The 27,832-nt window shown below is 44.6% G+C and overlaps 5 protein-coding genes and 1 long non-coding RNA gene across 9 annotated transcripts; 2 read left to right on the top strand and 4 right to left on the bottom strand.

Annotated features, from left to right (window-relative positions):
- The first annotated feature begins 133 nt into the window (after positions 1 to 133).
- Positions 134 to 27,832, top strand: LOC108101799 (nephrin). Its single transcript, XM_043207982.1, is given in 13 exon segments — positions 134 to 514; positions 21,733 to 22,260; positions 22,520 to 22,690; positions 22,761 to 22,847; positions 22,850 to 23,050; positions 23,204 to 23,503; positions 23,604 to 23,894; positions 23,955 to 24,257; positions 24,354 to 24,638; positions 24,722 to 25,003; positions 25,108 to 25,910; positions 25,976 to 26,380; positions 26,622 to 27,832. Coding segments are annotated over 13 exon segments (3,705 nt in total). The 5' UTR covers positions 134 to 474; the 3' UTR covers positions 26,631 to 27,832.
- LOC108093988 lies at positions 5,945 to 6,521 on the bottom strand. The gene is made up of 2 exons (XM_017194400.1): positions 6,403 to 6,521; positions 5,945 to 6,346 (listed from the first exon to the last, which is right to left on the bottom strand). Exons 1-2 carry the CDS (start codon positions 6,463 to 6,465, stop codon positions 6,056 to 6,058), a joined length of 354 nt encoding a protein of 117 aa, XP_017049889.1. The 5' UTR covers positions 6,466 to 6,521; the 3' UTR covers positions 5,945 to 6,055.
- On the bottom strand, positions 7,103 to 7,678 carry LOC108093986. The gene is made up of 2 exons (XM_017194396.1): positions 7,549 to 7,678; positions 7,103 to 7,492 (listed from the first exon to the last, which is right to left on the bottom strand). Exons 1-2 carry the CDS (start codon positions 7,609 to 7,611, stop codon positions 7,199 to 7,201), a joined length of 357 nt encoding a protein of 118 aa, XP_017049885.1. The 5' UTR covers positions 7,612 to 7,678; the 3' UTR covers positions 7,103 to 7,198.
- On the bottom strand, positions 8,998 to 10,758 carry LOC108101911. 4 transcript variants are annotated; one of them, XR_006245463.1, is made up of 3 exons: positions 10,530 to 10,758; positions 9,448 to 10,472; positions 9,148 to 9,263 (listed from the first exon to the last, which is right to left on the bottom strand). XR_006245463.1 is itself a non-coding variant. In XM_017206486.1 (2 exons), the coding sequence occupies exons 1-2, from the start codon at positions 10,584 to 10,586 to the stop codon at positions 9,091 to 9,093; spliced, it is 357 nt and encodes a 118-aa protein (XP_017061975.1). In that variant the 5' UTR covers positions 10,587 to 10,758; the 3' UTR covers positions 8,998 to 9,090. The 4 variants fall into 4 exon arrangements, 3 of the variants coding, with proteins under 3 accessions (XP_017061975.1, XP_017061976.1, XP_017061974.1); XM_017206486.1 differs by lacking the exon at positions 9,448 to 10,472 and having other exon boundaries at positions 8,998 to 9,390; XM_017206487.1 differs by lacking the exon at positions 10,530 to 10,758 and having other exon boundaries at positions 8,998 to 9,263; positions 9,444 to 9,683.
- On the bottom strand, positions 11,335 to 11,954 carry LOC108101913 (general odorant-binding protein 56a-like). The gene is made up of 2 exons (XM_017206488.2): positions 11,812 to 11,954; positions 11,335 to 11,755 (listed from the first exon to the last, which is right to left on the bottom strand). Exons 1-2 carry the CDS (start codon positions 11,872 to 11,874, stop codon positions 11,489 to 11,491), a joined length of 330 nt encoding a protein of 109 aa, XP_017061977.1. The 5' UTR covers positions 11,875 to 11,954; the 3' UTR covers positions 11,335 to 11,488.
- LOC108101914 lies at positions 12,050 to 13,946 on the top strand. Its single transcript, XR_001772127.2, has 2 exons — positions 12,050 to 12,772; positions 12,839 to 13,946. It is a non-coding gene; the product is annotated as an uncharacterized LOC108101914 (long non-coding RNA).

The raw sequence follows: 27,832 nt of genomic DNA, 5'->3' as shown, positions 1-27,832 counted from the left end.
GTCCATCCGTATAAGTTGCGCCGCAGCATGTTTTTCGCACCACCGATGTTCGAGTTCGATTCCATCTTTTGTGAGCCGCGCTTGGACCTGTCGGCTAAAAGATACAGATACTTTGCGTTTAGTCTTGGTCGGTCTGCGCGTGCTTTATGTTGACAAACATTTGTGTGGCTCCCCGTAGCGTCTCTGAAGTCCGAACTTTTTGCGCCGAAACACATAAAAATATTCGAAGAGTACAAATAATCGAAAAATAGTTTTAAGTCCCAGACAGTCCGTACATACTGTTAGTGAGAAACAAGTGCTGAAAAATGTTCTGCGAAATGCATGGCAAAGTGCGGCCAAGCCTAGAATCGGCTAAGGCTTGTTATTAACCCGAAAGATACAAAACATAAGCAAACTGTAAACAAGTTGAAGTGAGTGAGTGAGTGAGTGTGTCGCAATCTTACAACGAATTCCAGCAATCAAGCAACCTACAAGATGCAGTTTCGGATAACTCTGACATTTGCCGTGCTCTTGGGTGAGTTATCTGCCACCAGTAAAAATTGAAAACATATGAACCGCCGAATGTAGCTCACAGATGACCGCTTGCAAAATGTCTGCGGCAAAAGTTCATGACATTTCAGCCGGGCCATCGCAACAAAAAGAAGATGAGTCCCCGGCTCTCGGTGGCAGTCGTATCTTTCCATATGAATTGTGGCTAAGAGGATCGGGGACTGGGTTTCCGTGGTGGGGGACTTTATGTCGAGATACTCCTTTGTCTGCTCGCTGGTTTTTGCCAGCGATTTTTAGTTTGTTTGCCGTTGACATTTAAACACTTGTTTTTTCGCTTACCCAGTCGACGGCGTCTGCGGCGTTTGCTGCTGCGGTTTTTGCCTCACAACAAATAGATATAGAGAATAATTTTCTTGCCACAGCCAAGTGTTGCTTTAACACACAGGTCACCCCCTCAGCCCCCTCAGCCACCTCGGTCCACAACCCCCAAAACCCCAACCGACCCTTTACATGCAAAAGTTTTTCGTATAAATTTTTTCACAGTTTCAGTATTTTCCTCAACAATTTTTGCAGCCTCAACTTTTATTTTTTCCGCCTGCTTCGGCTGCTGTTTATTTGATTTATGCGACATAATTCAGGCGAACTTTGTGGCACACATAATTTAATTTTTGCCATCACTTCGAGGGGGAAGTTGCAGAACGGAAAGGTGAGAGAATGGGCCCTTTTACTAACAGACATTGTTGCCGTTGCCGAGCGCTTTTTAATTATTTTCCCAGTTTTCCCTCCAGTTCTGCGATGACAAAGTTGGCGCTTTTGTCTCGCGTAGTTTGGGCTTATTGTCGGTATTTGTTCATCTGTTAATTGAAAACTATTTGCATATCAAATTTGTGTGGCGTTAAAAGTTCCTTTTTAAATTCGTGTACAAGTCAAGTGTTAATTGTCGAGTGCTAAGAGTCGGCGTTGCATTCAGAGACCGAATCTATCATCTATCTGTATCAACACGATTCTTTTGTTTGGTCTTCTTGATGCCACATGACGAATTTATTAGTGGCCATAGAAAATGTTTGATTATCGTCTTGTGAAATCAGTTAAGAAAAAACTGAGTGTTAAGGTTATTGGTTTATTGTTTGAAAACAAGAAATTAAACTGGTTTTTCTCATTTTTTTCTTAATATCGATATAGTTCGTACGTGTTATGTGGCAGGACTAATATATTTATTTCATAAGACGGATAGTTGTATCACTTAATTCATGAGTGAACGTAATATTTTGAAATTATACATGCCCGATTTAGTATTGAGCATTGAAAATGTTTGATTATCGTTTTGTGAGATCGGGTTGAAAAGAGGAAGTGAATAACAGAAATCATAGAGAGATTGAGTGTGCGATCAAAATGTTATATTGTACATAACAAGGCAACTTGCAATTTATGCCGCTTAAATTGCCATAGTTCCATGAAATAAATATAATTTGCCTTGTTAACCATTCGCAGAACTGAGACACTTACCATTTAAATTATATTAAAAGAAGAGGAGACCCGAAGCAAAAACAGAAAAAATAGGAGGAAGCAAATGAGGTCCCTGGCAGGTTAGCAATATCATTACAAGACTCGGCCAGACTTTCCTGTGGCATTAGCACCTGCCCAATGATATACATATTTATATATGTATATACGAAACACGAGTTACAAATGTGTTCGCAAGCGTCCAAAATGAATACAAGCCAAGCTGCAAAGGGCGAGAAACCGCCAAGAAACCTTTTGGCCAGAAGGCAAAAAAGGAAGTGAAGTTGGCAAGCTGCTAAAAGACGAAATCCACCTGCCCAGGCACACTCCAAAAATTTTAATTCAGGCTGTGTGTTCAAAATTAGTTGTGTGCCCGCAGATCCACACTGTTTTTCTCGTAGTTCGCCTCTCTTTTTGAGCACAACTGGAAAATTGAGGATGTGGTTAGTCGCCGGACGGGAGTGGAGCTGGCAAATCTCTTTTACCCACATTGGGCCCGTCGCAGACACATATATATTCGCTCATATGTACCGTCAGCTTTATAATCCGCAGACGGTTTACGTAGGCAAATTGAATTAAGGCTGCAAAACCTCGGCAAACAGAATGGACTTAAAACCCGATTTGGCCTAATGCCGCAGCTAAAATGTGTTAGCACACAGCTTTGCAGCTCAAGTCCTTCACAACACATCGGTGGGGCCGGTGGTAGTGCATTGAACCAACGGCTTAAGCCGGGCTAATCGGTTGCCCAACTACGGGCACTCGGCAAGTAAGCCACTTGCTCTGATTAAAAGCAGCAAAAAGCACGCAGAAAGGAGTTAAAAAATGAGTGCAAATTATATGACGAACGGGTTATGGGGTTGCGTACAAGAGCTCTAAGCCATAAAGAGCAAATGATGTTGGTACTAGCCTACATAAGGCGGCTCTTCAGTTGCTAACTGACCGCGTTTGGCTCTGGCCACACAGCAGACCGTCGATGTGATGTATGTGCTCCATTTGGACGGGGTCCAATTCCATCCTCAAGCCCGAGTGCCAACCTCATTACAGAAGCTTCCCTTTTGAAGCTCTCCACCATTTGATGGGGCGGCAAAGGGAATATCTGTGCACAGGGAAAACCTGTACAAAAATGCTGTACGTCTTGGAGATTTTAATTGTGGAACACATTTCCAGGATATTGCTCTGCACACTGGCTAGAAAAAATATCTATCATCTCCTGGATTCCCTCGGCCATATCCTTCTAGTAGAAACTAATTCATATAAGGGCGATGCCGACTTTAAAACCATGTCTCGCACGAAGTCTCACATGGGGTTCCGATAATTAAAGAGGGATTTGCGATTTTAAGTCTGCACAATCCACTTTACACTTTTTCAAAAGCTCATCCCCGTAATGGAATGCTGCAATACTTTTATTTGTTCCACTCCGCATCTGATCATCCATTGCGATAACGATTTCCCACAAAAAGGTGGATTTTGCCACCTCATCTTCGCAACGTTTTTCCCAAGGAAATCACATTCCTTGACATTTCTGCCTGCATCTGCATCTGCATCTAGAAGTGCCGCATAATTACAACCCCGGCCGTACCTCCTCATTGGCGAACAGTTCTTTCCATTTCAGAGTTTGTCCCTGGATTTGCCCCCTTGGCTTGATCACAAAGCTGCGACCCCAAACGGAAAATGCTGGTCATTTGTTTTTATGTAAATACGGAATGCGCTGCCATCTTGCCGTTGTTAAGTTGGCTTATGGACATTTCCCGTTCCCGCAGAAGCCCCTGAGCTTCATGAGCTGGATCCCCTTCCTGAGCTGAGCAGTATTTATTTTTTGGTTGGTGTAAACATTTCTATTTGGGCTGGCAGTTTTTGGTCAAAAGCGCAGAGCATGTTCCCTATTATTTTTTGTGCAAATTCACTTCCGCCAGCAAACCGAAAATGAGCAACGAAAAGCAGCAGAAAATTGCTCGCAACTTCTTTTCCTCTGCGCTGGCTGGCAGCACATTTTCGTTTGTGCAGTAAAAATAAATAACAGTTTATGAAAATTTGCCAAAAAGTATCAGCGGCCAAGAAGAAGAACAAGAACCAGAGCAAGAACAAAGTGGAGTGAAGTGGCTTTTCCTGTTTGGCCATTGTTGCCGAAAAAATGGCTAAAAAGCTGCCCATTTAAGAGGCGTTGACACTCCCCGCCAATTCGGTCTCTCGCCCGCTTGAAATTCGTGCTAACGAGTTGTCGTTGCCGTTGTCGTTGTCGTTGTCGTTGTTTGCTTTCCTCAACTGGAGGGCCGGGTCTTCAATAGGCCCGTGTGATGAGACCGGGCCCAATGAGCCCCACTCCCGCCTCGTCTTTGTGCCAAATTGAACCAATTTCTCGCTCTTCCTTAGGATCTATCCCAGGGTTTTTATTTTGCACAAACATATTCTGTTTTATGCCGTTTTTTTGCAGTACTTTGCACGTCAAGTGAGTGAAAACTCAGCGCTGGAGAATGCGATTTCCAGCATGAGTGTGAATGCGAATGCGCTTTCAAAGCTCAGCTTCTGTCTATTCATGCGTATTCACATCGAGAAGGGGACAAGGGGGCGGTGGTTTCTGGCGGTGCCCGCCCCGCCCCTCGAACACACTTGTGTATCTACACACTCAGGAACACCACCCAACTTTCCCAGTTTGAGCTGCTATGAGCCAGGCTCGTGAAATTGATATCGTCGTACTTCATGCTTACGCCCAATCATAATCGCTTCTCATCACTGCTAATTCTGATTTCACGGCCAATTGTGATTAGACGTTATGCATATGGATAATCGATCGTTAACAGCGTGAAATGGCAATGTCAACATGTTTTAAAAATTAATTTCCCTTTTTTTTTGTTGATAACTGAGTTAAAAGGACCACAGAGGACCAATGACTTTTTCTGATTATTTTAAAGATTGATTCTGATCAGTATCTGTTTCTAGCACTAATCGGATTTTTATCTATAGCATTATTTTAAAGATCGCCATGATCAGTATCAGTTTCTAGCACTAATCGGATTTTTTATGTATAGCTTTTTCGATTCGTAACGATTCGTATCGAACCTAAAAATTGCAGGGCTTAAAGTGATTAACAATGGGCACAATAAATTATATAAGCGCTTTTAGAATCATTATCTTTTTATTTCAAAGACAGCAGGGAATACACATTGCGGTACTGAATACAAATAATTGCCGGTATCGGCTTTAAAATTACCGCTATATAAAAGTACACAAGTTATTTCACTGATAATATGACAACGCTTTCTCAAACCTTACACCACCAAGACGCTCACGGACACAATTAAACCACTTGGACGCAAGCTCACACCTGTCGGGATCAGTGACATCATGGCACTCTTTCACCTGTTTTACCTCCTCTGGCGTACTGGCTATTCTGGATGCCGCATCCTTGACGATCTTGCCATCAACAATAAATTTATTGTATTCGAAGACGCAATGGTGAAAGCACTTAAAATCATTGGTTACTGAGTAAAAACTTTGTTTTTTTATCTCTTTTGCGCTTTTTCAAGGGTTGTGCAATTATCAGGTGTCTCAAGCTGCGGGTATTCGTAAGATATATACTCCGGTTAACTATGAGGAAATATATTCTTACGGCTTCAAAACAGAAGATTGAGTCAATGGAAAGCAGGAAAAGCAACGCACCCAACACCTTCATGTTGAAAACTTGTTATGTTTTTAACCATTTTTTCAAGGCTCTGCTTCAGGCTTGACTTTCTAATATTATTAGCTATGGAATTTTTCTCGGTTGCGTGTAATTAAAATTACAATTTAAGTTTTGAACTTTAAATTGGGGAGAAAAAGAAGGACACTCATAGTTCTACTGACTGCTTTTATACCCTTCTTTAGCAACAAATTATCGCTCTCAAGCTGCGCTTTATCGGCAAAAACGATACATAACTTGGGCCGTAGAACTTTATTTGAAAAAGAAAACAAGCGCTTTTGGATTCATTAGTTTTTTATTTAAAGACAGCAGTGAATCCATATTGCAGAACTGAAAATAAATGACTGTCGAGACATTTGACCTTAAAATTACCACTGTTTTTGGTTGTTAAATGGTACCGAGTTGCTTAGAGAAACATTCGGTGAGTTTGTACGCCAGCTCACACTTGTTGGAATTCTCGATAGCCAAGCATGGTTTAGTCTTTTCCGCCTTCTCTGGCGTTTCGTCGAAAGGGTTACGAACGATCTTGCCATTGACTATTACTCCTTTTGACTCAAAAACGCAATGGTAAAAGCACTTAGCTTCAGAATGGACTTCCCGTATTTGTAGTTTAGTTATCTCTTTGAGCGCTTCATTACGTGTTGTGCAATTTGAAAAATATCGATCATATTCAAGGTACTGTGGGAATTCGTATAGGATATACTTCGGTTAACTAGTATGAAAAGTATTCTTACGTCTTCAAAACAGAAGATTGAATCAATGAAAAGCAGGAAAAGCAACGCACCCAACACCTTCATGTTGATGACTTGTTATGTTTTAAACCAATTTGTGTAGGCTCTGCCTCAGGCTTGACTATTTAATACTATTCGCTATGGAATTTTTCTCGGTTGCGTGTAATTAAAATTATTAGCATAATATATAAAATCTTTTGAACTTTAAATTTGGGTGAAAAAGGAGGACACTTTCGCAGAGTTTTGACTTCTTGCAATATTATAATATTTAGTTTTCCGTATTTTTATTAGTCAACGGGTATCGCTTTGCGTTCTCTAAAAAGCTACTAAAAAGGGTTATAATAGAGGCGAAGTACTTGGTTAAGATTATTTTTTTCTGGCTAGAAAAGTATTTAAAGGTAGAAAAAACTCGCTTGTTTCACTGTGTACCGTATAGGCTCAGCTCCCAGCTCGTCGCACTTGGCTCGCAACGCGTTGGGAAGTGGGTGTGCGTAAGGTGTCAGTGGCACCTACCACGACGCCGTCTGCTACAGGAGACTCTACTCTAGTTTAAACAGACCACCCAATAAAGTGATCCACTAGCCAATAAGAATAGGCACCAACTCAATTTAGCAATAAATTATCGGTCTCAAGCTGCGATTTATCGGATAAAACGATACATAACTAGGGCCGTAGAACTTTATTTGTAAAAGAAAACAAGCGCTTTTGGATTCATTAGTTTTTTATTTTAAAGACAGAAGTGAATCCACATTACAGAGCTGGAAATAAATGACTGTCGAGACATTTGACCTTAAAATTATCACTGTTTTAAGAGAACGAAAATGCCGAGTTGCTTAGTGAAACATTGGATGAGATTGTACGCCAGCTCACACTTGTTGGGATTCTCGATAGCCAAGCATGGTTCAACCTTTTTCGCATCCTCTAGAGTTTTTTTAAAAGGGTTACGAACGATCTTGCCATTGACCATTACTCCTTTTGACTCAAAATAGCAATGGTAATAGCACTTAAGATCAGAACTGGTTTGCCGTTGTTTAGTTATCTCTTTGAGCGCTTCATTACGTGTTGTGCAATTTAATAAATATCGATCCGTGTACTGTGGGAGTTCGTATAAGATATACTTAGGTTAACTAGTATGAAATTTATTCTTACGTCTTCAAAACAGAAGATTGAATCAATGGAAAGCAGGAAAAGCAACGCACCCAACACCTTCATTTTGAAGACTTGTAATGTTTTGACTTGACTTTCTAATATTATTAGTTATGCAATTATTCTCGGTTGCGTATAATTAAAATTATATGTATACTTAATCTTTTTAACTTTAAATTGAGGTGAAAAAGGAGGGCACTTTCGTGAAGTTTTGTTTTGGGGTTCTGAGTGCTTTTATACCCCTTATTTGAACAAGACATGATTAGCTAAATTTCGTGTGTAGTATTTAATTTTCCGTATTTTTATTAGCCAGCGGGTATGGCTTTGCTAGTAAAGTATTAAAAGATAGACAAAACTCGCTTGTTTTGTGTCACTGTGTACCGTATAGGCTCTGCTCCGAGCTCGTCGCACTTGGCTTGCAACGCGTTGGGAAGTGGGTGTGCGTGAGGTGTCAGTGGCACCTACCACGGCGCCGTCTGCTACAAGTTGATACTCCTACATGACCGCCAGGACCCCGCCCCTTCCCAACCAGTCTTGGCCAGGAGAGGGAGTTGATGCAGATGGAGATGCAGATGCAGATGCAGAGTAGATGGAGCTGGGGCTGGGTGTCTGGGCCTGCTGGCTGTTTTCCGCTGGCGAACTGTTGACTGCCAGCTTGCCACTTGGTGGTGGCACGGTGGCACGGCGGCATGGTGGCTCCGAGGGTGGTGGGTGGTTACTGCCGGGTCTTCACTGCATTTTCGGTCATTATTCAACGTCATTGCAGCTTGCTGCTGCGGTGGCAGCTTCAATGATGCATAATTTGTAGCGTTATATAAATGCAAACTGTGTTGATATTTTTTATGCTAATTGCATGCAAGTAAGCTTACACACACACACACACACACTCGCGGCCAGCTCTCTGTAATTACATGAGCCTGGGCGAAAAAGAAAGTTGACAGTTAGGCTGCGTCAACATGAGCGGCAGGCACCAAACAAGTTGCAACTGCAACAGCAATTGTTGTCGCTCCTTATGAAGCGGCAGTAACGAGCAAACAAACATACAAACCTGCTGGATATATCTGTACAGTATGAACACCTACATATCTGATACAAGCAATTATGCATGACGCGCTATTACAGATCTCGAAAAGATACAGTCACCGCGGGCAGGTCTAAAAATGATTGTGTTAAAGATGTGTAATATGCGAAGATGTCAACGTTTTCTCCCTTGAAACAGAGTAAAGTTAACTGGGCTTTCAGTTGAATGCCATCCAGTAAATACATCGCATGCTAATCAGCTCAAAATCTATATAATTAAACGACTAGTAAGCTCCTCTAGTGATCCACTAGCCAATACGATAGGCACCAACTCAATTTAGCACCAAAATATCCCTCTCAAGCTGCGCTTTATCGGCAACAACGATACATAACTTGGGCCGTAGAACTTTATTTGTAAACGAAAAAAAGCGATTTTGGATTCATTAGATTTTATTTTAAAGACAGTAGTGAATCCATATTGCAGAACTGAAAACATTTCGAATTAAAATGACCACCATTTGAATTCTACGAAAAAAATGAGAAATTCAATTGCTCCTTGACACATTCTTCGAACTTGTACGCCAGCTCACACCTGTCGGGATCCTCTATGGCCTTGCATGGTTTCGCCTTTTCCGCGTCCTCTGCCGCTGTGTTAAAACCGCTTTGGTTGATCTTGCCATTGGTAATAATTTCAGAAGCTTCAAAAAAGCAATGGTAAAGGCACTTAGGTTCAAATTGGACTTCTTGTGTTCTAATTTTAGTTAACTCTTTGCGCGCTTCCGTACTTGTTGTGCAATTATGAAGAACTGTTTCGAATCTATCGGGCTGTGGGAATTCGTATAAGCTAAGCTCCATCTTACTAGTAGGATATTACGTACTTACGTCACAAATAATTGAATCGATGAATAGCAGGACAAGCAGCGCACCCAACACCTTCATTTTGAAGACTTGTTGTGTTTCAAACCAAATGTTCTTCTTTACTTTCTAATATTATTAGCTGTGGAATTTTTCTCGGTTGCGTCTAATTAAAGTTATTAGTAAATATAATCTTTTGAACTTAAGACCGGGGTGAAAGGAGAACACTTTCGTAAAGTTTTGTTTTGAAGTATGACACTGTTCGGAGTTTTACTGACTGCTTTTATACCCCTTATTCACACGACACCTTGCATAAGCTTTAGAGATGATTAGCTTAAATTCGTGTTTAATATTTAATTTTCCGTATTTTCATTAGCCAGCGGGTATGGATTTGCATTCTCTAAAAAGCTACTAATAAAGGGCTATAATAGAGGCGAAGTACTTAGTATAGATTAAATAAGTCGATACGTGCCATCGAAAATTTCATGGCTATCATTTACAAGAGACTGTTTAGCTCCTCCAGCCAGTTAACATACTTATCTCCAAAGAGGTCCACTTGGCAATACGAACAGGAACCAACTCAATTTAGCAACAAATTATCGGCAAAAACGATACATAACTTGGGCCGTAGAACTTTACTTGTAAAAGAAAACAAGCGCTTCTGGATTGATTAGTTTGTATTTTAAAGACAGCAGTGAATCCATATTGCAGAACTGAAAACATTTGGCCTTAAAATGACCACCATTTTATTTCAACTAAAATAATGAGAAATTCAATTGCTTGTGGACACATGCTTGGAACTTGTATGCCAGCTCACACCTGTCGGGTTCCTCTATGGCCTTGCATGGTTTCGCCTTTTCCGCGTCCTCTGCATTTGTGTTAAAAATGTTTTGGTTGATCTTGCCATTGGTAATAAATTCAAAATCTTCAAAAACGCAATGGTAAAAGCACTTAGGTTCAAATTGGTCTACTTGTGTTCTAAGTTTAGTTAACTCTTTGCGCGCTTCCGTACTTGTTGTGCAATTATGAAGAAATGATTCGAATCTATCGGGCTGTGGGAATTCGTATAAGCTAAGCTCCATCTTACTAGTAGGATATTACGTACTTACGTCACAAATAATTGAATCGATGAATAGCAGGACAAGCAGCGCACCCAACACCTTCATTTTGAAGACTTGTTGTGGTTGAAACCAATTCTTCTAGCCTCTACTGCAGGTTTTACTTTCTTATATTATTAGCTGTGAAATTTTTCTCGGTTGCGTGTAATTAAAGTTATTAGTATATATAATCTTTTGAACTTAAGACCGGGGTAAAGTTTTGTTTTGAAGTATGACACTGCTCGGAGTTCTACTGACTGCTTTTATACCCCTTATTCACACGACTTCTTGCATAAGCTTTAGACATGATTAGCTTAATTTCGTGTGTAATATTTAATTTTCCGAATTTTCATTAGACAGCGGGTATGGAATTGCATTTTCTAAAAGCTAATAAGGGATATATTAGAGTCGAAGTACTTAGTACAGATAAAATAAGTCGATACGTGCCATCGTAAATTTCATGGCTAGCATTTACAAGAGACTATTTAGCTCCTCCAGCCAGTTAAACATACTTCTCTACAAAGAGGTCCACTTGGAAAAACGAATAGGAACTAACTCAACTCGCTATCGAGCTACGCTTTATCATTAAAAGAGACACATAACTTGGGCAGCAGAAAAGATTTACCTGGTTATTTATTTTATCCTTACGTTACGCTTACGCCCAAACACAATCGATCCCTTGATTCGTATCGAACTTGAAAATTCCAAGGCTTTACATGACTTATAATAGTCACAATAAATCAAATATTAAGAAAATGTAACACCGAATTGATTAGCTCATCAAAACTTTATTTTATTTGTAAAAGAAAAGAAGTGCTTTTAGATTCATAAGTTTTTTATTTTAAAGACAACGTTGAATCCATATTGCAGAACTAGAATTAAATGATTTTCAAGACATTTGGCCTTAAAATGACCACCATTTAAAAAAGAACTCTTAAGAATTCTTAAGAGACTCTTAAACAGAAATGGATTTAAAGCTTAGCGAGGCATTCATATAGCTTGAAAGCCAGCTCACACCTGTTGGAATCCTCGATAGACAAGCATGGTTTCACCTTTTTCAATTTTTCCTTAAAATATTCTTTGACGATCTTGCCATTGGCAATCATTTTAGATTTCTCAAAGACGCAATTGTAAAAGCACTTTTTAGTAGAAGGGTTCTGTTGATATGGTTTAGTCATCTCGTTGAGCGCCTCGTCAAGTGTTGTGCAGTTTGGAAATTGTTTATCAAGTCCAAAGTACTGTGGGAATTCGTATAAGATATACTCCGGTTAACTAATAGGACATTCATTCTTACGTTTTTACCACAGAAGATTGAATCAATGAATAGCAGCAAAAGCAACGCACCCAACACCTTCATTTTGAAGACTTGTTGTGTTTTAAACCAATTGTTCTAGTTTCTTCTTCAGGCTGGATTTTAAAAAATCACCCTTTGGAAAAGTTTTGTTTCTACATAAGGCTTTTATACCACTTTTTCGCATGACTCTTTGCATAAACTCGAAACTTGATTAGCCTTGTTCCGTGCTTAAAATTTAATTTTTCGTATTTTTATTAGCCAGCGGGTATGGCTTTGCATTCTCTAAAAGATAATAAATATGGGCTATATAAGAGTCGAAGTTTTTAGTAAAGATTTAATAAGTCGATACGTGTCATCGAATTTACTAATAGAAAAGGACTGGTTAACTCCTCAAGTGCATCTTAAGTAGCCAGTTACTTATTTATCCCGAAAGAAGTCCACTTGGCAGTACGAATAGGAACCAACTCAAATCAGAGCTGCGCTTTATCGTTAAAAACGACACATAACTTGGGCAGTAGAAAAGATTTACGAGGACGAGTAAATAATTGGCAAATAACGCCGCCTGGTAATTAATAAAGTTTATCCTAAGTTGACGGCAAGCGTATGCCGTCGTCATAAAATTACCGCCATAAAAGGCACTCTGAGTTCACGAAATGCTCGGTGGAAAGCGGTGGAAGGCATACAAATCGGAAAAAAGAAGCGCTTTCAATAAATTATCAAAGCCGAATGAGAGTGCTCGATGAGCAATTGAATATGCGATTTCTATGGTCATTAATCCCGAGCACCGATACACCGCCTGCTAAACAGTTCCCAGCTCGGTTTTCCACAGCTCCGGCAGCCAATTTGACTATGCAAATAGCTGGATTTGAGCGCTCTGTGTTTTGCGAGTTGCCTTTCGAGTGCTGCCAATTAACAAGCCCTAGACATCGAGTATAGTATGTGTATGTGGGCATGTGTGTAGGTACATACAAGTATGTGTGTTTGCGAATCGATATTTACTCAATTAATTTATAACTTCCGCCAGCAGACAGGGACGGCAAGATAGCCGAAGCGACAGCGATTTTTCATTCATAAAAAAGGCAGCGAGCTGATGAAGCTCCGCTGATGTCGCTGGCTGTCAGCGGGTTTTTCAGGCCGAGTTGCCACAGGAAGCAATCATCGTGCTACAAGTCATATTAACTTACGCTGGGCGCACAAAAAATAAGTATGCGAGTGTATGGCCATCTGGAAAAAGCGGCGGGCCCAGAATCACGGCAAAAACAGAAGCAGCAGCTGGGAGCTGGGAGCTGAGAGTTGCCAACTGGCAACTGGTAACTGGTAAATGGTAACTGGTAACTGGTACTTGGGAACGGGGAACTCGGTTGATGGGGCTGGATCCGATCCGATCTGGTCGGCATATGCTGTCCGGCAACTTTGCGCATGCGAAAGTTGCACTCGAAGCTATCAATGAAGGAGGACCCAAGCCGGACCTGTTCCCCCCGAAAACCGGCGAGGAGCCCAGGCTTCGAAATGCGAGCAGGTGCACCACTTACCCACACCGGCAAACATTTCATAATGATGGATGGCCAACACCAACACACTGGCGCGCCTGAGCCGGTTTTCGACCAGCGTCAGTTGTTTGTATCTCTTTGTTTTGTTTCTTTTTTATTTCTTATTTTTGTTGCTTTTGATGTTTTTTTTTTGTTTTCCCGTGTTGCCTCAATTAAACTGCCTGGGATGTGGTCGAAAACCCACAAAAGTGTACGGCAACTTCTGGCCCAAAAAGAAGCGAGATACTCGTGAAAACTGAATTAATAACCAGTCGCCGAGTCAATGTGAGAATTATATCAATTTTTAGTTGCAGATGCCAGGAATGTAAAGTTCATATTTAGCACTAACGAACTTTTTATGGAGTAGCGAAATAGGATGATTGATGGCCTGGTTCGGAGTTAATAGAATGACAATAACCGGGAAGCCGTATGACTGATGAGGGTGTGAGAACTCCAAATTGATAGGGACAGGAGATTTCGGAAACCGATGTTTTTGTAGAGATAACATGAACAAAAAATAAAGAAAGGAGAGTTCCTGTAATGAAGAAAGCCGAATAAGGAACACACAGTTTCCTTCTCCACTTATGAAATAGTAGTAACTCACTACATTTTGTTTTCGTATCTTTCGGATACATCCAGTTACTCCACTTTACTGAGCATAGAATTTAGAAGATTACCCCTTCCGTTAAGAAGCATAAGGGTTCGCCTTTAATCAATTTGTCCCAATTCACAGAGACTCGAAGATCTCTCGATTGGTATTAGCCATACCTGGCGGCATTTTTGATTCGATTTGTGGCGGCTCCACGGCGGTGTTAATTTTGACAAATGAACATTTTGGTTGCTGGGCATGTAGAGCATGGGGCACAATGGGCCAGCCAGCTTATCTATAATTTACATGTTCTGACTAAACTGGGACTCCACACAAAGCACCATGTTGCGTTGTCTCTGCTCTCTGCTTAATTACGGCCCATCGAGCTCGGCCTTTTGTGCTGCCTTTTGTCTTGGCCTCAAACTAATCAGCTCGCAGCCATTAATCTGGCCGTAGTGTCTAGTTTCGATGCAGCGGTACCTCGATTATCTAACTTTCAAGAGGGAAGTTGTGACCGAGCGAGCGATATGTCCGAACAGTTTCCAAATCCAAAGCGCCGACAGACAACTTGAATTTCTGGCTCATGGGTGACGGCTAACGCTGGCTGGCATTGTGGTTCTTTTTTGTCCGACACACTGAGCCCCATTATGAGCCAAAGTGCAAAACTAAAAAATGGGTTTTATGTCCCCCCATTAAAATCTGTGTTCGCTTTCGAATGGGAATCGTTGACAATTGCAGCGGTTTTCGAGGCTGGCCCGCATCTGTTCACACGCTGCCTACATAAATCTCAAAAAGTTAATGAACGCATCCTTGAAAAAACGAATTTATTTATACACAAATGTATGGGCAATACCGACGTTTTGCCGACCATTAAGTTTAATAAAAACAAATGGGTGAGCACTCGGTCGCTTGGTCGACAGCAAAGTTTGGAGTCGCATACATAAATAAAATTAAACAAAAACTAACAAAAACAAAAGGAAAACTTTAAGCCTGGTCGAGTGTGTGCGGGTGACAAAATAAATAATTCAAAATACGATTGTTTCTTTGTATTGATTATATTTGCAAAACATATAAAATATCGGAAACTATGTTTTTCTTTAAAAATAAAAACATAACACTTAAACATGCTTTCGAAATGTTGTATTTCCGTTGGATGATTTTGTCAAGCTTCTAATTTTGGAATCGATTTGCATAGTTATAAATGGTTTTATGGGTTACCGTTCTATTCATCAAACTTTGAATGAACAACTTGGCCGAACAACAAACTGAGTTAAGAGCTACAATGAAAAATCAAAAAGGGACTTAAGTGAGTTTATATATTCCATTAGAACGCTGATTGTTGCTAATTTTAAGAGCATATTTGCATAGTTATGAATTGTTTAATGGCTTTCCGTTCAAATATCTCACGGAATTTTTAATGATCACTTTTCGGTGGTTTCATAAAACTTCCAGTCTCGGCTAAACTAATTTTGTCCCACCAGCAAAGTTCAGCGCTTAATAAAACGGCAGAAATATGTTGTTTGACCTTTCGGCGAGACAGGCCGACAAGTCAGCCAGTCAGCCAGTGAACCGCTCCGATGTACCGCTCCGGGCCGAGACATTATAATTATGCAGTTGCCACATACGCGGGGCACGGAGCGGTGGCAAGAAGTGCAATCGACTCCGTCTTGGCATTTGCGAGCCGAGCGGCGACAAGTGCAGCCGTCGTCGATCGACGTTGGCCAATTCAGCGCGGCATTAAACTAAGCCGTTCGAGCCAAGAAGGCAGCCAAAGCCAGGTGCGTGCCTTGGGTTCGGATGCCAGACGGATACTCAACTATACCATGCCATACCCATACTTAGCTGCGCTCCAGCTAAATTTAAATTCAGCTTAATATGCGCCGCGAACTGAGGCAAAGCCCACGTCTTTTGAGTCTTTGTGGAGCCATTCATTTGGCGGTTACCATTCATAAGCCCGTAGTTTTTTCATACGTTCATCGTGTATATATCTCTTTTACCTGTTCGCAGCACGTAGGTTGTGTCGACGGCTCTCTTGGCCAGTCTTGCCTCCCGAACTGAACTGAACCGAACTGGTTTTGCTTTGATTTCTTTATGGGTCTATTATGGGTCTCTGGCCAGCTAGACTGTTTGTTCAAATAGCCTCTCGACGGAGTGGGACCCTTGCTCCCGGCTCCCCAGTGCCTTGGGTTCTTGAAACTTTCCAGGATATTGGGCAAGAGCAAAAATTCATTTTCCACGGCCTGCGAAAGTTTAGCCATTTGCAGGAAATCACCCCACCAAGTTTTACGAGGCTGCTAAATAATATTTTCTGCATATCTTAGGAGTCCCCCGCCCCGACTTTCCATTTCATCCCATTTCCTCAGACTAATTTATTTTCATAGTCGGAAACGCGGGGCTAGGTGCTCTAAGCGGGTTTTATGATTTTCAATTTATGACTAATAAAACTCGTATATTTTTTGAGCCAGCTCGGCTTTGTGGGTGTTCAAAAACTCCTAACCCACGCATGTGGCAGTTGACAAAACTGGTCGGACGAGCGGATTGACAGCCGGAGTGGCTTACAGTCGTAAAATCATCAAATCTATTACTGTTCGTTCCCTTCGCGTTTTTATTATGCACGACATCAGGAAAAATTGATTTTTATTTTTCCCGCCTCGCCGAAATTTAATTTCGTCCAGCTTTTTATAGTTATTCGCTCTATGTTTTCTTTGTTTTTGATGTCCTAAAAACATTCAAAAATGGTTCCATTAAAGCCTTAAATTGAGCGGGAAGCCTTTTTGTTGCTGCACTAAATTTAAAATTTCAGCTGACATTCCCGACGAATTCCGGACTTGCTATAAATTCAGATTTGCAGTGGCAAGCTGTCCAGCCCGCAAAATACTTTCAATTTCGCATGGAAAATATTTACTGCTGCGGTAAGGCAACAATTTTGAAAATATTCTATCGCATAGCCGAAAAAATAGTTGACGCGACCGAGGGGGCAACATTTTTGTATTAATTAACGAAAGATGAAAGTCCCGTGGCGGGAGGGTCTCCACTTGAGAGTCGGGGTCACATCTCCATCCAGAGTTTGTGTTCATCTAAAATGCTCATGAAGCAGAAAATAATTAATGTTAATGCCTCCGAATGGATTCGGTGTGGGTTCGCCGGGGCTCTGGCCTCTCGGACGCTCTAATTTGTGCAGACCACAAAGTTCATAGCAAATTAGTTGATTAGTTTAACGTCGAAGAGGCCCGGTTCCGCAGCGCCGGCTCTTGGCATTTGATATTGGCCTGGTCCGGCCATTCGGCGTTTGTTCAGCTGCAAATTTTATAATTCAATCAGTGCTCGAACACACACTGACTCAGAGAGAGAGACTCGGTAATGCGACGATTCGCCAGCTCCAGGATCTGTGCGGGGGCACAACAATAAACAAACATTTCGAGGTCGTTAATGCCCCCGGATCCCGATCCCGATCCCCATTCAGCCGATTCGCCCGATTCAAATGCGTTTTATTGTGAATTTATTAAGCGTGCCCGAGGCGCACATTAAATGCTTTTTCGGTGACACCAAAGTGAGGGTATGCGGGCTGCCAGCGATGATTAAGGCGGTTCTGGGTCAGCAATAAACTTGGCCATAAGCGGAAGCCTCAAAGCCAACAACTGTAGGGTCCCAGTGCGATGGGGAAGATAACTCGAAATGCTTTTAAGACCGCGGAAAGAGTATTTCTTTTCGAGATGATATCTTTGGGGAGAGCCATCTAGAAATCTCGAATTGGCAAGCCAATCACCATATATTATTTTACTTTATATTCTGCATTTAAGCTCCAAGGCTTAAAGGTATATTTTTGGAAATGAGTTCGTGGAAATAATTAAATAATGTACCCAATTGGCATTGCTACCTAATCTAACCCTCTGCATTGTATTACCATGAGAACAATGGAAGTCGGTAGGGTGGCTAAAAACCGCTTAAGTGCCAGCGGGAAATCGGCTTGGCTCACATTTTAGCCAAGTTTAAGTCGCTGCCTCCGTTCTCAACCCTCAGGACATGTGGAAAATAATTGTTATTGCCCCGACGAAATCCTTTCCCTTGCCATTTAAAACAATTTGAAACACTTTGCCGGCGCTTAACATGGCTGACAACAAATTTGACACACCAAAGCCGCTTTAATCAATATAATAAAAGACATTTGTTAAGTTCACAAGCAGCCAGCAGCCGACAAAAAATGGTTAACAGGCGCAGATAAAGGAAAAAAAAATTTAATTAAATTTATAACGCAAAGCCGCAAAACCCGGAGAGGAGATTTATGTGCCCGTTAATTTTGTCAAAGCGAGTAGATGCCGGCTAAGTGTCCTGCCGGCTAAAAGGAGTGTGCACAGGGCCCCGCCGCCAACAACTCGGTGGAACAGCAACAACAACACGAACAACAACAACAACAATAAAGAGGGCCAAGAGCAAGAGCAACAGCAAACGAAAAAAAACCTCACCGGATTTCCTGTGATATGCCACAATATTTTCCATTAACGCGCTGGAGTTACCAGAAAGTGGCAGCGTGAGCGAATAAACTGGAAACTGGTCTCGATAAGGAAAAAACACAGGAAAAAGGAGCGAAAAGGGAAAACAAAAGCCGAGTGTGCGTTGGTCCAGGCCACTTCACTTCACTCTGGATTCTGGACTGGGGATTCTGCCTGCTGGCTGCTGGATTCTGTATTCTGTATTCTGGATGCTGGCCCTCGATTCTGGATTGTGTCTCTAGGCTCACAGCCTCACCCTCTGCGACAGTTGCTGTTGCTGGCTTTGTATGAGTTAATGACTTGTAGATAGTTTAACTTACAAAGCGGCCAGCAGGCCATCTCGGCCGATGCTCGAGGACTGGGGGCCCGAGCGAACGGCAGTGGGCTAAATCGGGCCGGGACCTTCGAGTGCGTTGCGTTGCGTTGACCATTAGTGCGACATCCGGCGTTGCGCTTCGCCTGGTTTTGCCACACGTAACAACTCACGATAGAGATGAGCGAACAAGTGATGGAGATTTCGTTTTATTTTAGAAATTACATTTTACAAGATTTTTTCTGGCTTTAACAACATAATCATTTGACCTGAATTTACAATTCCCTTTCCCTAAAAATATAAGAAATATCAGAAATCCTCTCTTTGTTGAAATTAACACACTTTTGTTGCCTTTAACTTTTGTGTTATAAAAAGTAAGTTGCTAGAATCTTGCGAATGAATCGGAGTAGAACCGATAAAAGCCAGAGGCTCGCCAAACTTCCTGCGTGAGTCACTTAGCAAGTCAGGCCTCCCCGAGTGTCCTGCCAGAGGACCTGCGGAGCTCGAAAACTATTAGCAGGCTTTTTGAGGCCAATGCAGGGCAACACACTCACTTAACTTGCGGCCAGGAATCGACTTTGGCATAGGCTCAGCCGCAGGCACATGCAAATCCGGAGTGGTTGGCCAGAGGCAGAGGAAGAGGAAGAGCCAGAGGCAAAGGTCCTGGGAGCCCCGGATCGACATCATCATCATCGCCATCGGCAATGCCATCGACTACGGACGTACGCCTTGCGGTCGAGCAGTTAGTTTAGTTTGCGTACAATTTGTGGGACCAGTTGACAATTACAGCTGCCTGTGCCTCTACCTCTGGGCCCTAACTTCCACTTCCCGAATGGCCACTGACCACTGGCCAGAACGACGGATGGCCGGCCGACTGGCTGGCTGACTGGATGGCTGGTTGAAAACCCATGAATGAAATGCTAAACCGGTTGGACCTTTGGCCTGCTGCTCATCTTTCATTTACTTTGCACTTACTTCACTCAGCAGAGTGTGTGTTTTGTACACTTCTCCTTGCTTCGACTGCTTCTTTGCTTCCTTCTGTCACACTTCAAGGATTTCTTTGTTGGCCATCCTGGCCTGCATATGTGTGACAATTACCCTCTGTGTGTTGCCTTTTCTTCGAGCCAGCGGGGTGTCTTTCCATCGCCAGCGTCTCACCGCCCTCTCGGCCCTGATGACCCTCTTGGCCATAAAACCATATAGCCATATAGCCATCTTCCCGTCTTCCTCCCGTAATGACACTAAATGAGTTGTATGCATGTCGCTGCAGTTGCAGTGGGCCGGTCTCAGTTTTCTCTGTTTTTGTCGTCATTGTCAGTGCAAAAACCTGTCAAGTTGTGCTCTTTTTGTTGCCTTTTTTTCGTCGTCGTCGTCGTCGTTGCTGGTTAATTGCCGCAGGAAATGTTCTGGCAGTGCCGAGTTGGTCAACTGTCGCTTGGCTTAATTGCTTGAACTTTGGCCGGCAGAATAACAGAATGGCAGAATGGCAGAGAATGCAAATCGAGGCGCCCTCAAAACGAATGAGTAACTTTGCCAGTGGGTGGCCGCTGGCCACATTTTCACATTTCCGCCCCAAACCAATTCATATCCGCTTTTCCTTCGAGCGCCTTCTTTCAAGACCATCTTGTCCCCTTGTCCGCTGTCTTCGCAGACAAATAATCAATTAATCCGCTGATGAAGTCCACGACAGAAGCGTTTGCTTTGTTTATTTGTCCAGCCATTTGTGGCCACGACTCACGCGGCGCGCAGTGCACAGTGGCACCGAAACCAGTTTAATTGAGCAGTGCTCGCTGGAGTCGAATTAAAAACTAAACTTGTTCCGATCGGCGGAATTAAGAATGTTATTAGAGATTTGCGCTTGATAAATGGCCAATTCATTAGTCGCAGATGGGCGAGGGTTATTTATCGCAGATGGGGCGACAGTTGTCTTTAGCTGGGTAATTTATAAGAACTCGATCGGAGATGATTAATTCGCCAGCAGGGTATTATCTCCCATTTAATTGCCTGGCCAAAACCCGAAAACCGAAACGGAACTTTCTCCTGTGGCTCAGCTCACCCACACGCGGCATTTACACGCAGATTTCCCACCATCCGGCGACAGTGTGCGTGAGTTGTCAATGCTTTTATGTACCTATGTAGATTGCCCTAATGCTGATTAGGTCGGCGACACACACACTCACACCCCCGGGACACATAACCCAGAGCGGGCCGAGTGAGTAGGCCGTTCAATTTGGTATCGAACGTGGCCGGGTCGTTTCTTTAAGACATTTTAATGCTAATGAGCCGCAAGCTGCAGACCTACTTTGAGCTAGGTGTGGGCCGATCCAGCGTCAAACAGACTGAACGGCAAAAGACCGATGGACTGATGGACGGATGGACTGAGGGACGAATGGACGGACAGAAAAAGATACAGATACATCCATGTCTCAATGACAGCCTGAGAGTTGAGTTGAGTTCCCCGGCTCGACTGACACATGTGAGCGGAAAGGAAACGAAACGAATCGAATCGAATTGAATCGGGCAGAAAAAAAGAAGTTGTTCCAAATTAGTGCGATGTGACTGAACGACGTCGTCGGGGCTTACGCTTAAGTAATGTGTATTTTATGTGTGGGCTGTAAAACTGGGTAACCGTGGCCATCTGAATCCGACTCCGACATCGATTCCGATTCCGAATCGGAATCCGATTCAGATTCAGACTCCAACTGCGACTCTCGGCCCTGTCAGCCATCAGGCAGCCATGTCGGTTCGATGCCAATTGAACTGTTCCCATTGCCGGTGCACTTGGCAAACTACGTGCGCAAATGTCGAACGTGCCGATTAACCATGCGAATTTCCTTTCCATCTCCTTTTGTTTTACACGGGGAGAAACATCTGCAAATTAATCCCTTAAAAAACCAAGGTTTTCGGGCAGAGACAATTCAAAATAACTTCCATTGAAAAATACTTCTTCTATATATATTCCCCAATGGTAATAAAAACCCCCTGATTTTCTCTCTGCAGCTGCCACCATCTGCCACGGATTGGCCGCAGTTACGGCCCCAACTCCGCCGGTTCAGGGGGCGACCCCGCCCGTGCAAAAGTTCCGACTGACGCCCCACGATCTGCAGATTCTCGAGGGCACCGACACCCTCCTGCGCTGCGAGGTGTCCAACCGGGCGGGCAAGGTGCAGTGGACCAAGGACGGCTTTGCGCTGGGCTTCTCGGCGGTGATTCCCGGGTTCCCCCGCTACTCCGTGCTAGTGGATGCCAAGCAGAATGCCTACAACCTGCAGATCAAGAACGCCACGCTGGAGGACGACGCCGAATACCAGTGCCAGGTGGGTCCTGCCGCCGGCAATCCGGCCATCCGGGCCAACGCCAAGCTGAGCATCGTGGCGGCGCCGAGCAGCATCGTCATCGAGGGCTATGCCCGGAATGCCCGCGTCGAGGTGGAGGAGCGCCAGAACCTCACGCTCCACTGCATCGCCGAGAACGCCAATCCGGCGGCGGAGATTGTCTGGTTCCAGGGCGAGGTGCCAGTTGCCACAGGTGAGTTCGATTCCTTTTATACCCTTCATTCAGAAGTTTGCAAAGCAAAAGAACATATATATACGTGTACGTCTGACGGTCGTAGGATAATGGCCAAAAATCAGCTAAATACAAAAAGATATATCAATTATAGCGTATACATTTTATACAACATTAATAAATTTAATTTTCAGCAGTTACCTAGTTCAAGGAACCTATATATCCCCTAAATTGCATATAGTTTTTTGACCAATTCCCTTGACATTTTCTCCCCGTGTAGCTCCCATTGTGTCGGTGAATCAAACTGCCCCGAAGCGCTTCACGACCAGCTCCACGTTGCACCTGCAGCCCCGCGCCGAGGACGACTACAAGGAGTTCTCCTGCGAGGCGCGGCACAAGGCCCTGCCCCCCGACGTCCCGATGCGCGCCCAGGTGCAGCTCTCCGTGCTGTGTAAGTGTGCGAGTGGCTCCTGGACCCCAGTCCTTTGTGTCTAATCCTGACGCCTGTTCCCCCTCCGCAGATCCCCCGGGAGCCCCGTTCTTCGAGGGCTACGGCCAGGGCGAAAGCCTGCACCGCGGCCAGGAAGTGCAAATCGCCTGCCGCAGTCGCGGGGGAATCCCCCGGCCCAGTTGACCTGGTACCGGAACGGCGTGGCCATCAGTTCGCCGCAGCGCACCTCCGGGCGACTGTCGGAGAACGTTTACAAGTTCACCGCCGCCGCCGAGGACAATGGGGCCAATCTGGTGTGCGAGGCCAAGAATCTGCTGGCGACAACTCCCCTGCGCGCCGAACTCAATCTGACTGTCCTGTGTAAGTTTCCCTGGCGAGGAAAAGCCATAAACCATATTCACCTCGGTGCGAAATTCAAAAAAGAAACCAACAGTTCTGTTTTTTTTATAATTTGTGCTTTAAAAAATATTTGTTTCACTCATCCATAAACGCAAACACGACTTCTTTGTGCAGATGCCCCCAAGGACGTGTATCTGAGCGGCGCCAATCAGGCCAAGGTCGGCGACTCCGTGCAACTGAGCTGCGTGACTGCCCCCTCGAATCCGCAGGCCCGCATCAGTTGGTCAATAAACGGAAGGCCCCTCGAGAACAGCACCTACAAGACAACCAGTGCCTCCGACGGAGGCTGGGTGAGCAGTTCCAACATCACTCTGAACATTGACTCGCAGAGCAGGTCCTTCATCGCCGTTTGCCACGCCCTTAACACGGAGCTCACCCAGAATGTGGTGGGATCTCACACCGTAAATGTCCTCTGTAAGTCTACCAAACCACCCTTTGATCTTATCGTTTGAGCACTTCATCACTTGAAGGGTGTAATTTAATTAAAATGCTGTAATTCATTCATTTCATACAGATCCCCCTTCGCCGCCTTTGCTGACTGGCTACAACGATGGTGACATCCTTATCTCTGGATCTATTTTGAAACTGCAGTGCAGTTCTGCTGGCGGCAATCCCCCGCCCACTTTGCAGTGGTACAAGAACGATAAGATCCTGAATGCTCCCTCCAAACTGGTGGACAGCAAGATCTCCTCAGAACTTTCCCTGCTGGTCAACGCCTCCGACAACAATGCCATCTACAAGTGCAAAGTTCAGAATGCAGCCATTGATATCCCGCTCTTCGCCACCAAAACTCTGGGAGTTCATTGTAAGCAATTGAAGATTTTTATAGCTGACTCAGAAACTGTACAGTATTTTCAACCCTTAGTTCCCCCTGAAACGGTTAAGATAAGTGTTGTGCCCAAGAATCTGGTGCCTGGCATTCGAGCCAAGTTGGTCTGCGACTCCAGCTCGAGTAATCCTCCAGCGAAGATCAGTTGGTGGAAGGACGGCATTCCCGTGGAGGGTCTTAACCTGGCCAACAGGCCTGGTCTGTGGGGTGGCTCGGTGTCCACACTGGAGATGTATGTCAACATCACCCAAGATCTGGATGGCATCGTCTACACCTGCCAGAGTCACAATGAAGTTCTGCAGCGCAGTGTGCACGAGACCATCAGCTTGGATATACTTTGTGAGTTTAATTGCTACCCAATATTAATTTGAAATACATTTTTAACTAACAATACCCAATACCCAATACCCAATATCCGAACACCTTTACCCCCAGATCCCCCCAAATTCGAGGCCTCGCAGAGCACCACGTTCGTGGGAGTGGAGGGAGCGCCGTTCCATGTGGAGCTGATGGCCAGCGGAAACCCCATGGCAATTAGCTACACCTGGACCAAGGACGGCCTGCCCATTAGCAGCAACAGTCTGAGCGGCCAGCGTTTGATCTCCGACGGACCGCGTCTCAATATCAGCCGGCTCAGTCGCAACGATGCGGGTGTCTACATCTGCGAGGCGCTCAACAGCCAGGGCACCGCTCTGCTGGAGATCCAAGTGGCCGTCGAATGTGAGTAGTTGAAGGCCACAAGAAGTGACCCCCAAAACGGAGCTAACTGTGTATGGTTTCTCCTGTTTTTTCTTTGTTTTCAGACGCCCCCACAATCACATCGGTGAGTGAGGGCCGCAGCTTCGTGGCCGGCGAGCCGGCGGTCTTGGCCTGCCACATTCAGGCCCGCCCGCTAGAGGCCGCTCATGTGCGCTGGTCCCGCGACGGCTACGACCTTGCCACCCGCACCATCTCGAGCTTCGAGAACGGAACCGCCCTGCTGCAGATCGCCAAGGTGGAGCGCAGCGACATTGGCAACTTCACCTGCATTGTGGACAACCAAAGAGGAGCTCCCGCAGCCCAAAACGTACTTCTAGTCGTTCAAAGTGAGTATAATTGTCATATAAATATTTAAATTTTTCTTAAGCAAGAGTAATGTAGTGAAACCTGATAAACTTAACCATTTGTTATGTATTTTCTTTACATCCAGCTTCTCCGGAAATCGATCACTCCCCCTCCTACACTCGCTACGCCGCTCGCTTGGGGGTTCGAGCTCAGCTGATCTGCAGATCCCTGGCCGCTCCTCAGCCCAGTTTTATTTGGCGTCGTCATGGCAAGGACATCAAGATGCAGCGACGGAACAAGTTCAAGAGTGTGGAGCGCCAGGTGGATGCCCTCAACTACGAGTCCGCTCTCCTGATCGAGAACACCTCGGCGGATGACTACGGGCAGTACGAGTGCGTGGTGCGAAACGCCCTGGGACAGGCCAGCACCACCTTGGAGTTCAGCAAGCCCTCTCGTCCGGACGCTCCTCTTCAGCTGCGGGTGGGAAATGTCAGCGACACGGGAGTGGAGCTGAACTGGACGCCCGGATTCGATGGAGGCATGCAGACCTACTTCCGACTGAGACTAAAGCAGCATGGCGAGGATAAGTACAAGTATGTGGACGCCAAGCCGGGATACCTAAACGTGTCCCTCGATGGCCTGAAGCCCGGAGCCACCTACTACTTCTCCGTGATGGCCGCCAATGAGGCGGGAGGTAGCAAGTTCATGCCGGACATCAAGCTGACCCTCAGCAAGGGCTCCCAGCCCCACTCGGCGGAGTACACGGAGAAGGACGAGCTGCCCAATGTGATGATCATAGGAATCACCTCGGCCGCCATGGTTCTGTTGGTTCTGAATGCTGCCCTGGTGGCCTGGTTCGTGATTCGTCGGCAGAACAAGTCCCAGAGCGAGGCGGAGCCCAGCAACGACGACGTGTACTCCAAGGACGACAGCCAGTCTGTCTACAAGGTGAGTGCCGAACACTCCTAACCCACTAATGAGATCTAACCAACTGATTCCTCAACTCTAACCAGCTGCCCATCACTGCTTTGCAGGCGGATGTGCAGAAGAAGGCGGCCGCCTCCACGTACCTCGTGGAGAACGTGGACATCATCCAGTCAACGGCGTACCCGCCGAAGTACCAGGAGAGCTCCATGTGCACCCCGCCGTACCCGCTGTGCAATCCGGACTTCACCCGCACCCTGCCGAACCCCAAGCGGCACAGTCAGCGGAACAGCGCCACGGGAATGATCGAGGGCATGCAGATGCGCTCCAAGGACGATCACATGCTGATCTCCAACGGGCTCTACATCCCCTCCCCCTCGCCCGCCTCCTCCCTGGTGATCAAGGGCAGCTATATATCCTCGCCGTCGCCGGCGCCGCCAGCCGATGGATCGTACTTCAATATGAGCGACAAGTACATGTCCTACCCGCCAGTGGTAAGTTGAAAAGCTAGTTAGGAATACACTTTAAAAAGTGGGAGGAATCAGTTTCCGCCTGCGGAATATATCTCGGATAATTATCGAACAAAGTTATTTCGAAACGGAGGCCGTTCCCCATAATGATCCAGATCGATCTCATGGCTCTCCCGCTCCACAGTCATTAACAGCTTGTTAAGAACAACCTGTGTTTATCGCATTTCTAACAACCGCCCCACCTGCCCGCTCTTCTCATCCGCAGACCTATTAAGCCGTGCTGAGCGTCGGTGACAGCCACAGACAACCCAACCCAACCCAAGCCAAGCCAAACCAAGCCGAGCTAACCGAAACCCAGCTAGACTGATTGACATACATCATTCATAATCACCTGTGGAAACAAGGAAAGTGAGGGACGCACGCAGAACTGGACTCGAATCAAATCGAATCGAATCGAATTGAATCGTGTCTTTCGGTTACGACTGGCTGGCCGTTGGTTTTATTGAATTTTATTTTGATTTTATGTTTGTAATTATTACTTTACGACGTTGGTTATTACGGAGCGCAAATGGAGAAACCGTGTTGAGTGTGTTTTGAGAAAAGACATTTGCATGCGGCGCTCAAAGGCTGTGATAAGTACCTGTGCCCAAAGCTCTGGAGACGTTGGCACCACCGCAACTCGGAGATGGAAACACGCAGGCCAAAACGTTTGCCACAAGACCAAAGACCCCTTTCCCTTTCCCGTTCCCATTCCCATTCCCATCCCCATTCCAATTAATTTGGGGCCCGGGATTGGGGATTCGGGGTATTGGTCTGGCCACGGGGCAGGTGCGCAACCCGTTCTACGAAATGCCTGCCCTCCACCCACTTAGTCCACCACAACCCGAACATCGGCAGAAGCAGCAGCATTAGTAGACACCACAAAACAAAAGAAAAACAACAAGAAAAACAAAAGAAAAATAGGGGAAGGAACAACGCAACACTCTCAAAATATTAATTCGTAGTAAGGTCTCTCGATATTAAGTAGTAGGAATTACGCATTTTAGCCTTAGTCTAAATATATTGCGAGTCTGGCGAGTCGTGACTCATTCTCATTAGCAGTTGTTCAAGTTTAAGCTATAGGACATACCGATATTTATCAATATACGTACTGTAAACATGTAAACATAACGAATATACACAGCAGGCCCGAAAAGCGCAAGCGTTCGACTTCCAACGAACCCGATTCGAAATCACCAAACCGAAATAGCGACTTCAATTATATAGACATTTTAAGTGTGACTTTTGATAGGCCTAAGACTCGAAACATTGAATATATTCAAAGTACGTATTTACAGCATTCAGCGACTTTCTTTTTATCATGCATGACAATAATTATATACATGGTAAAGAAGTTGATGCACGCGCGAGCGCCAAAAATTATGCTAAAGAACTCTATAAATACAAATTCAATAAACATGTTAATTATAAATTAGA

This window comes from Drosophila ficusphila, unplaced genomic scaffold (assembly GCF_018152265.1).
Source record: "Drosophila ficusphila isolate 14025-0441.05 unplaced genomic scaffold, ASM1815226v1 contig_414, whole genome shotgun sequence".
Lineage (NCBI taxonomy): Eukaryota > Metazoa > Arthropoda > Insecta > Diptera > Drosophilidae > Drosophila > Drosophila ficusphila.
Note: the sequence above shows the minus strand (reverse complement) of the source record. Positions and strands in the feature narration are given on the sequence as shown.